Here is an 11,120-nt window from a genome sequence, read left to right as displayed (position 1 = left end):
CCTGTCTAAAGTTTGATAGAGGAATGCCTTTAAAAGAATTGAAGTTATCAGACAGAGACAGTGCAGAAAATGTTGCCCTTAAATGCAGGTGGGAAATGGGTAATAAGGTAGAGTATGTGAATGGTAAACTATTTTTAGAGTAATGGCAGGGGTCTGGGAGAGGGGGCAGGGGAGGGAGGCAGGTGTGAGGAGGCCCTCATGGAGCTGCTCTCAAGCATTGGGAATAAGAATGTTGCTCAGTTCCGCTGAGATTATCCAGGACACATAAAGCTGGTTAGCAGAGGCCAGCAATCCAGCCACCCTTTGATGCCTTGGAAGGAAGTCAGGTATGAACGGATGCTGCATGTCTCAGCTGGGGTTAGTCACCCTATCCTGTTTCCAGGACTCCATTTATGGCTGCTCTTGTGCTCAGTGGAGGAGAAGGGGTAGGAGACTTGATTCCAGAAGAGGCAAGGAAAGGGTCCTGGGCTTCCTCTCATAGCATCTGCAGCCCTCTCCCACCTTAAGGATCAGCCAGTGCAATGGGTCAGAAGCAAATGACACAGGCTCACGGCTCAGGAAGGGCCTTAGGAAAGTCCCTTCACAGACTGGTTGAGAACACTCAGTAGATGCAGAGCTGGAGGAGAGCTGAGCTGTGCCTATGTTCCTCTTGAAGGGGTTCTTGAGGGAGGGGTCCCCGGCTTGCTTACACACACACTCACTCACTCACTCAGAGCAGTCACAGGAGGAGGGTCCCTAGGTGCGGAGCGGTGCTAGCTTGCTCTTCTCCCCAGGATTTCTCTTCCCTGGAGGGCTGTGCCCCTTTCACCATGGTAACTGAGTGGGCTATGCTCCCAGGAAGGAACACTTACCCCTTCCCCAGCACAGGGAGGGCACATAATACTTATACCACAAATCGGGAATTTGTCGGTGGGCAGGTGGCATCATCACTAAAAGGAATGTTCCCTACTTTCCCCACTATGGTGATAAACGAAGAAAGCCAAACATGAAAAATACAGTCTTCACGATATTTAGTTTCGCTACATTCATCTTAGTTCTGAGTTTTAAGAAATGTCAGGGACCTGTTCATGCAAGATTTATAGTGCTTGTTGTTCCTCTCAATCTTTTCCTCCCCTCCGTTTCGCCTACAAATCCCCCCTTCTTCCGAGAGGACAGTGAATCAGGGCTTTGGCACTACGCTTCATGGAACAGCATCAACCCTCGGACAGAATTTCCCTTAGCCCAGTCTCTGCCAAGCGCACGTACACAACCAACCGAGGAGGTGGGGCTAGTAGTGAAAACTGTCCGCGCATTTTCGTCCCATTTCCCTGGGAAGCCGAGGGGACAGCGGGTGGCTGGAGGAAGTTCATCTGCGGGACCCCGCCTTCACCATCCGCGCTTCCTTTCCCTTCTCGCTCCATCGCAAGGGCTCTGTGTTTTCCTTTTTTATTTTTTTCCTCTTGTCCCCGCGGGAACATAAGCACCGCGAGGCAGGGCGCGAGTCGGGACTCAGGGCTAGAGGAGCTCGGTCGGCGTCCAACGGCACGGTGGTGGGATCCTGTCCTGACATGTTTGATGTTTTGCTCATCACAAACTTTTTTTGCATTAACATCAGAATACTATTTAAATTGACCATTGAACTTTTTTTTTTTTTGGCGCTAAATCTTTTAAAATGAGCCCCGCGTGAATGCCTCACCCATCCCGGGCAGGAAGTAGAAACTGTTTTGCTCGCTACTGAATCCCAGTGCCGGGCACAGTAATACTCTGGTTCTCCGAATAAAACATTCTTTAAGAACCGCCCCTAATTTCTTGCAGGGACCCTCTCTGCCAGGGCGCAGTACTTCGAGGCAAAGCTCGAGAAAGAACAGGGCCCAGGTCTCCCCAGCGCTGGATCCCTGCCCCCTACAGATCGAATCGCTCTTACCTTTCCTCGCTGGTGGGACCCCTGGGGCAGGTGGGGAGGGACTGAGCGCCGAGTAGGGCGAGCGCCCCGGGGACTTAGGGCGAGGGCGCGGCGGGCGGGGGCCCAGGGGAGGGTGCGGAGGGGGAGGGCATGAAAGGGTGGCGGAGAACAGTGCGTCGGCCAGGAGCGCGGAGGCGGCGAGCAGCGCAGGACAGAGAGCTGCGCAGGTAGGTGGGACGTGCAGAGAGAGGGTCGTGGAGGAAGGCGTGGGGCGGGGCGCCGAGGCAGGAGGGGGCGGGGCAGAGGCAGAAGGGGGCGGGGCAGGGGCGGGGCGGCTCGGTTCCCTGGAGGCCGGTGCTGTGGTTGTTGGTGCTACGGCCACTACACCTGGGGTCGCGGGTGTTTGTGAGTGTTCCCCCTCACCCCAGGGCGGACGTCCGTGCTCCCGCCAGAGGCCGAGGCTCAGGCTGGTGCCGAGGTCCGGGCGCCCGGCGGTGCGAAGGGAGCCAGACATCGCTGCCCGCCCGCAGGTGACCGTTCCCCCGCAGGGATCAGCCACCTGAGTTCATTCACCCAGGTCCGCTCCTCCGCTAGTATCGTGCCCCGCGCTCACCGCCCCGCCTCTCCCCTCAGGTGTCCTTCTGCCGCAGGTGTCCCCGCGCCCGGCCATGGTGGACGTGCTGGGCGGGCGGCGCCTGGTGACCTGCGACGGCGCGTGGGTGGAGGCCGAGGCGGCGCTGCAGAACAAGGTGGTGGCGCTATACTTCGCCGCGGGCCGGTGCGCGCCCAGCCGCGACTTCACGCCGCTGCTCTGCGACTTCTACGAGGAGCTCGTGGACGAGGCGCGGCCGCCCGCGCCCTTCGAGGTGGTCTTCGTGTCCGCCGACGGCAGCGCGCAGGAAATGCTGGAATTCATGCAGGAACTGCACGGTGCCTGGCTGGCGCTGCCCTTCCACGACCCCTACCGGCAGTGAGTGGCGACCGTGTGTGTGGGAGGTGCTGGGAGCTCCCACACCAACCCCCACCCCAATCCCTCATCCCCGGGCTTCTCCCAACTCTCAGGGCCTCTTTGGTAGCCTCCATCCCCACCCCTTCGTGTTTGAGCCTCTTTGCTTTGGCTTCCCAGGGAGGCTCTAGCGTTGGCTGACGGGGAACTCGGTGGGCGCGGACCTTGGTCTCGTCTTTGGCTCAGTGGATCTGAGGCTCTGGGAATCTGAATGTATAAGTTCTGGTGATGATTTTTCTGCGGCAGGGAGCCCATTCGAGAAATCACAGCTCTGAGGTGCTGCACCCTACTGTGCAGGGAGGGCTTCCCAGGGGCCTCAGCTGTAAAGAATCTGCCTGCCAATGCAGGAGACACAATCGCCGCAGGTTCCATCTCTGGGTTGGGAAGATCCCCTGGAGGAGGAAATGGCCACCCACTCCAGTATTCTTGCCTGGAGAATCCCATGGACAGAGGAGCCCGGCGGGCTGCAGGCCGTATGGTCCTCAAAGATTCGGACACAGCATTGAGCACACCGGCACTGCACAGGGAAGATACCGACCCTTATCTGGAGAGTAGGAGAGGGAGATCCAGAATGGATGCTCAGGTCAGGACTGGAGACTATGGGTGGACTACCCTGTGCCAGTAGCCTGGGCCTACCAGGTGCTGGGGAGAAGGGTCAGGACTCAAGTCCTGGAGGAACCTACTGCAAGCCAGATTGCAATTTCAGTTTTATTGGCAGTGACCGAAATTTCTTAAAGGTGTCTCCTGCCCCTATGCCTGTAAGAAGCAGCAGCTTCCTGGACTCTTGAGACAGATGTCAGAGGTGACAAAAATCCATGCTCTCTGAAGGGATCTTGCCCCACCCTTGCTTTTAGAAAAATATGTGACATGGATTTCAGAATTCGTGAACAAACTAGAAATTGACCCTAGCGTTCTATTTTTTTTTAAATTTAAATTTAATTTCTTTTTGCCATTCTGTGGACCATGTGGAATCTTAGATTCCCAGCCATGGATTGACCCCACAGACCCTGCACTAGAAGCTCAAAAACTTAACCACTGTACCACTAGGGAAGTCCTAACCCTGGTGTTCTGTTGGCTGTGGGCATGGGATCTATGGAGGGGAGGAGGGAGGAGGTGGGGGGTGGTGTGTTAGGGAAGAGAGAGGACATGGGAGGACTTTGTGGAGGATTGGAAGAGGGAAGTGGGGCACAGGCACCGATTGTCTGGCATGTTGGGGTCACCTGTGGTGTAAGAGTCCAGACTGAGGTTAATTGTTCTTCACCAAGTGCATTACCCCACTTTCCCCTTAACAGATATGGAAGTGAATTTCTGGATTTTTTTTTTTTAATAACACCACGTGGTACATTTTTCTGGGAATTAGTATTCAATTGTGGCATTCCCCCAAATTAATTATTCTGAAACAGTTTTCCTTCTGGACACTTAAAAATGAAAGCTAACTTTGGAAAGTTCCCTGGAGGAGTAATTTTTCCCCAGCACATGCTTTTGCTGATGCCAAGCAAGAGGTGAGATCCAGGCCTTTCAAGGGAGGTTCCCTGCTTCCCAAGACCTCACTCAAGGCGTGACTAGGAAAAGTCTTCCATGAGACATCCAAATGACCATGATTTACTTGGTTGAAACTTCCTATAGCTTCACATCTAGTGGTGGTTGTAGAAGGAGTTTTGATTTGCTTAGCATCCAAGTTATACACCGCTTTTGAAAGAATACACTCATTTTTGAAAGTGACAGCGTTAGTAATCAAGCAAAGAGCTCAGGGCCTCGGCAGAGTCCAGTTGTGGGATCTATTTGTGGGGTGACTGTAGGCAAGGTATTCAGTTGCTGAGTATAATGACAGGGCACGTGATGGATGAGAACTGCACTGATGCACAAATTCAGAGCTATGCCAGCTGGTTCTGTAGCAGCACTTTCCATGTTGCCCATTTCACAGATGTGCTATTGAAGTGGAGAGATGGGTGGCCCTGGCTCTGGAGCCAGTTGTTTCTGCTCCAGCTTCCTCTCCCAGGGGACACTGAGCCTCAGCACAGCCTTGCTGGGGGTGGGGATAAGGGTGGGGTTGGGGGGGGTGCTTACAGCATACTCTCTGCTTCCTGGATTAACTGGTCAAGGCCCATTTGGTCCACTGCAGGTACTGAGCTGTTTAGGGCCCAGCATGGGGCTGCACTAGGCCCTGGCCATCTCCAGCTGCCAGTCTCACCTAGGAGGAATCTGATCGGTCGGGGGGGTTGGGCAGCAGTTTGGGAAGTTAGTTCCTGGGGCCTACCCTTCCAAATTAAACTTTGTTAATCCTGTCATTGCAATTTATAAATTAGGAAATGTGGTATTCTGTGGGAAATTCTTGGAGCTAAGCCCTAAATTTTGCTTATCCCAGCCTGCATTTTGAAATCAGATTGTGAGCATAAATGAAAGTAACAGCCACCAAGGAGAACTAAAGAATGTAGGAAGCCTCCAGGAGGCCTTTTGAGAAGTTGTCAGTATGTGCAGAGCATGGCATTCTTGGTGCTGTGAGAAGGTGAGGGACCCGGGCTGTCTTTTTCCAGTGGTCCACACGCGTCATCTGCTGTCCTCTATGAGCCTCAGGCAGGTCATCAGAAAACCAGAGGACAGCAGGTCCTGCCTTGATGCCTGTGTGTGCAGCTGGGCGAGAGCAACATTGAAGACAGAGTCTGTCCTGCCTTCCCTCCCTTTTTTTATGAGCCCAAGAGCCAAGTAAGGAATAAAGAAAAATCCCTGATTGCCAGCAGGAATTTCTGTTGCATGCTGCCAGGCATGCGAGACCCACTCAGTCCGTGTCTCAAACATCCCCCTCCAGTATTTGACCCTCATTCATTTTATTTTTTGTTGTCTCGTTTGCATCTGTGTTCTGGTCAGACTTGACAACGAATATGCCAGAATACTCCATACACTTTCCCACCTCCAAAGGTCTTACACATGCGGCATCCTCCAACCCTGGAGCCTCTCACTTCTCTTCCTAGTAGCTCAGGACACCGGGTGCGTGTCTGGCCCCTGAGGCCTATGCCCTCCATAGCTGGAGCCAGCACCACTCCTGTTGTCAGAGTGTGTGTCTGGTGGGGGCAGTGGTCTCTGTAGTCCCAGAGGTTAAACTAGACATTGTTCAGGGCTTGGCACCTGCAGGGCACTTGTTTGATGGATACTTGAAGCAAGTAGAGAGATTTGCTTGGTAACAGCCTGGCTACCAGTGGCTGAGATGGAAAGAGACTGGAGCCAGAAGTTGCCATGACAACCCAGAAGCAGTTGCGCCAGGGATAAGGATGCGCTGCTTTAGATGAAGGGAGGGAGCCAATACTGCAACTGCATGCAGGGTGAGGAGGGAATGGACTCTCACATTTCCCTGAAATGGTTAAAATGCTGAGTTATCACTTCATTCTGCCCAGCAACAAGACTCTTTCCTTTCTGAGGCTTGGTCTACTCTCTCTGGACACAGCTCCCAGAGGAGACAGAGATGACTTCATGGTTCCAGGGTAACACCTGTCACCAGGCAGAGGCTGCCAGGGTGGGGATGTAGGGTCCACACTGGGTGATTCTTTGAAGAGAAGCTGGGGCAATGAAATGTCTTCAGACCTCCTCCTCACTCCTCGAAGGCCTGCCTGACTCCTGATGTCCCTGTGTTGTCCCTTTTTCCTTCTCAATCTCGATAGAGCTTTTCTCTTAGTCTAGGAACCAGGTTTTGTTTTGTTGCTCACCCCATGTGGATTCATTTCATAGTCCAGTGATTTTTGTCCTCTATCTTTTTTTTGCCTTCTTTCTACTTTCTCTATAATTGCTTCATCATTGTTTTTCCAGTTTCTTGAATTAAACGCAGAACTCATCTATACAGAGGCCTTTTAGTTTTGGACAAGAATATGTAAGATAATTCTCTGTGTCTAATTGTACCTATAGCTTGGGACCCATAGTATATTCATATTGCCCTGTTCTAATTATTTTGTAAGTCTGCTTTACAATTTCATAGATAACATATGATTATTTAGTTTTTAACTCATTCCAAAAATTATTGGTTGTTGCTTTCCAGTTCCATTATGTTATGGTCTGATTAAGCAATCTGCACTGATTACTTGAAACTTATTAAATCCCTTTATGACCAACAACATGACTGGTTTTGTCACCATTTCATAGATGCGTGAAAGCAAGGCATATTTTCTCTGTTGGGTGTAGATACTGTTTTTTTTTTTTTTTTTTCTAGTTTGAATTAAGATTTGTCTTGGAGCAGGACACCAGAAAGCAGCAGGAAGGACGTGATGGAGGTGTCACAGGGGAGGTTTGGTAACAGGAGGATCTCAAATGCATTTCTTCTTCCTCTCAGGTTCACAACCCTGAGGGCGACAGATAAGGGAAATCAGATTACTGCTAACCTGAGGCCCTGGCAAGCTGGTAGCAGGACGGGATTTGCACCCAGCTGTCCTGTCCTGAGAGCAATAATCCCTGTGAAGGTTATGGGGAGATTTGTAAAACTGAGAAGGCAGACGCTCCTTTCCCTAAGTGAATACAAATAATTTTGTAAAATGGTCACACGAGGGGTTATTACATGTGAAGGTAAAATGTTAATCAGCATGTCCTTGAATTTATTGGGTCGAAAGTCTAGTAAGCCTTGGCATTTGTCTAAAACTTATGGAATTTTACCTTTTCCCATTATAGGTACCTGATGTATTTAAACCTCTTGAGATGTAGGAAGGATCCAAATTTATTGGGTTACTTGTGAGTTTAAAATTGCACTGTGTCATTCAGCAGCCACTAGCCACATGTGACTACTTACATTTAAAACAGACTGAAATAGGGAATTCCCTGGTGGTCTAGTGGTCGACTTCCCTGGTGTCTTAGAGGGTAAAGTGTCTGCCCGCAATGAGGGAGACCTGGGTTCGATCCCTGAGTCGGGAAGATCCCCTGAAGAAGGAAATGGCAACCCACTCCAGGATTCTTGCCTGGAAAATCCCACGGACAGAGGAGCCTGGTAGGCTACAGTCCATAGGGTCTCCAAGAGTCGGACACGACTGAGCGACTTCACTTTCTTTTCACTTTCTAGTGGTTATGGTTATGACTTGGTGCTCTTACTTCCATGGCTGGGTTCAATCCCTGGTTGGGCAACTAAGATCCTGTAAGCCGCTTGGCACAGCCAAAAAATACATAAACAAATAAAATGAACTAAAACCCAAAATTCAGTTCCTCAGGCTCACCAGCCAGATTTCAAGTGCTCAGTCATCACGGGTGACCATGGCTATGACGCTGGGCAGCACAGATGCAGAACGGTCCCATCACTGGATGCCCCTCTGGGGCAGCATTGGCTGAGAACCAGCCAGCAGCAAGAAGAGCCCACAGGAATCAGCCCAGTGGGAGGGCTCGCCGGGCAGGCTGGGTGCTAAGGCTTTGCGGGCTCACCTGGCTCTGGGGAGGCTCCGGTCCCTGCAGACGTGCAGCGGCCTGGCCTGTCCCACGCTGACCCTCGGCTGCCCTCTTCTCTCCCACAGCGAGCTGAGGACCAGGTACCACATCACGGCCATCCCCAGGCTTGTGATCCTGAAGCCCAGCGGGGAGGTCATCACCGACAAAGGGCGGAAGCAGATCCGGGAGCGGGGGCTGGCCTGCTTCCAGAACTGGGTGGAGGCAGCCGACATCTTCCAGAATTTCTCCGGTTGAGCAGGGGGCGGGTCTCCGGGGGGCCTGGACAGGTGTGCAGTCACTCCTGTTGCTGCAGCCTCAGCCCGGCAGAGAAGAAGAGCATTCTCTTTCTCTGTGTTGGTGGTTTCTTTCAGAGCAGAAGCACTCATCTGTGATAGAAATAAAATGTTGCTCAGGGAATGCCCTCCCTCTAGCATTGTTGGTAGTTATTTTTATTATTCTTAGCATAGCTTTCTCCACATGAGCTTAAGTGTGTTCACAATGAGCTATTGGAAATCTATGCAAAACATGTATTTATTATACAAGCTCTTCAGGTAAAATGGCATATTTATTGATACAATTTTTCTGGAGATGTCTTTATTTTATTTTCTGTTTAATTTTTTTTATTGAAGGATAATTGCTTTACAGAATTTTGTTTTCTGTCAAACCTCAACATGAATCAGCCATAGGTATACATATATCCCTTCCCTTTTGAACCTCTCTCCCCTGGAAACTTGCATTACCAAATGTAAAATAGATAGCCAACGGGAATTTGCTATATGGCTCAGGAAACTCAAAAGGGGGCTCTGTATCAACCTAGAGGGGTGGAATGGGGAGGGGAAGGGAAGGGGAGGTTCAAGAGAGATGTCTTTATTTTAATGATACGCTTTCATGACTATGTTTATTACTAAAGTTTGCACAGTCTGTTCGCTTTAATAAACATGCCTATCTGCACCTGGAGTCCTCCGATTTCCTTCTTTCTCCCAGAAATCCAAGTGCCCTTATGAGGAAAGCGAAGCACTCGAGAAATACCATTCTCAAACACTTTGTTTTGTTTTTCAAAAGGGATAGTTTTTAATTATGGGTCTTCTTGGGAATTTTTCTTCTCTTTTTTTTCTTACACTTTTAGTAGCATCATATCTTAGAAAAGAAAATTTCAAGGCTGCATACTCATATCTTCAAGATCAAATCTCCCCATCTTCTAAAAGATGCTGATTAATCCAGGTAGACAAAAGTTCACACACAATCTTTCATTTTTTAAAATTTCTATTGAAATGTAGTTGATTTACAATGTTGTGTTAGTTTCAGGTGTACAACAAAGTGATTCATTTATACATACATATGTATATATACGTAGAGACGTGGGTTCGATCCCTGGGTTGGGAAGATCCCCTGGAGAAGGAAATGACAACCCTCTCCAGTATTCTTGCCTGGAAAATTCCATGGACAGAGGAGCCTGGTAGGCTACAGTCCATGGGGTCACAAAGAGTCGGACACAACTGAGCAACTTCACTTTTTCATGTATATATACAAATATACATATATTCTTTTTTAATATTCTTTTCCCTTATTATAAGATTATTATATTTTTATAAGATTATTATATTATTATTATAAGGTTATTATAAGATATTGAGTAGAATTTCCTGTGCTATTCAGTAGGTCCTTGTTGGTTATCTATTTTATATACAGTTATGTGTATCTTTGCTGATGACAGGAGGGATGTGTGCAGTGCCTGCCTGCTGGAGGTGGCCAGCCATGATCTGATCCACGTGACTGGAATCGTGAAATACCAGGCACCCACCTCTAGCCCAGTTCCCATCTGCCAACCCACTTGGCTCACTGGGTCCCTCACCGGGGATCTGGAGCAAAGCTGATCCTTGTAGGACCCAGGAACCCCCACATCCCCTAAGGAGGCCCTCTGTAGAGCAATGCTGGGCAAAGTGAAGAAGGCTGCTGGGCTGCTCAGGTAACCCAGAATGTGAGAGTTGAATCCAAGAGGGTGAGGCTGTGTCATTGGCTTAATTATATCAGGGCCAGGGAACTCCACAGCACCGTCACCTTGATGTGCTCTCCCCACCATCAGTCAAGTTCCCCATGGATTGACTAATGATGTATTTGATGAAGCTAACCTGGTCATTATTTGCCCCAGAAATAAAGCATAAAAGTGCAGTTTTCTTCTCAAAACAAAAGATGGCATATTTCACTTAATTTTGGTATTTTCCCCAGTACTATAGTGTTAGCTACTTTCTTTATCATATCACATGGTTATCACTTGATCTTATCCAAAAGGCTGAGAAGCAGAGACATCACTTTACTGACAAAGATCCATCTAGTCAAAGTTATGATTTTTCCAGTAGTCATGTACGGATGTGAGAGTTGGACCATAAAGAAGGCTGAGCACTGAAGAATTAATGCTTTTGAACTGTGATGCTGGAGAAGACTCTTGCGAGTCCCTTGGACAGCAAAGAGATCAAACCAGTCAATCTTAAAGGAAGTCATCCCTGAATATTCATGGAAGGACTGATGCTGAAACTGAAGCTCCAATACTTTGGCCATTTGATGCGAAGAGCAGACTCATTGGAAAACACTGTGATGCTGGAAAAGATTGAAGGCAAGAGGAAACGGGGGCCACAGAGGATGAGATGGTTGGATGGCATCACTTACTCAGTGAACATGAGTTTGAGCAAACTCTGGGAGATGGTGAAGGACAGGGAAACCTGGTGTGCTGCAGTCCATCTGGTCGCAAAGATTCGAGCATGACTGAATGACTGAACAGCAACAACAACGGTTACCACTGCTTTTTTGTGATGAAGTAATTTAAGATTGGATTATAGTAATTCAGAT

At 49.4% G+C, this 11,120-nt stretch overlaps 1 protein-coding gene across 1 annotated transcript; it reads left to right on the top strand.

The window, feature by feature from the left end:
* The first annotated feature begins 2,550 nt into the window (after window positions 1-2,550).
* NXNL2 (nucleoredoxin like 2) lies at window positions 2,551-8,531 on the top strand. The gene is made up of 2 exons (XM_068973642.1): window positions 2,551-2,852; window positions 8,363-8,531. The coding sequence occupies exons 1-2, from the start codon at window positions 2,551-2,553 to the stop codon at window positions 8,529-8,531; spliced, it is 471 nt and encodes a 156-aa protein (XP_068829743.1).
* Window positions 8,532-11,120: the final 2,589 nt, after the last annotated feature.

This window comes from Capricornis sumatraensis, chromosome 6, assembly GCF_032405125.1.
Source record: "Capricornis sumatraensis isolate serow.1 chromosome 6, serow.2, whole genome shotgun sequence".
Classification (NCBI taxonomy): domain Eukaryota; kingdom Metazoa; phylum Chordata; class Mammalia; order Artiodactyla; family Bovidae; genus Capricornis; species Capricornis sumatraensis.
The sequence above is the reverse complement of the archived record's forward strand: the minus strand, read 5'-3'. Positions and strand labels throughout refer to the sequence as shown.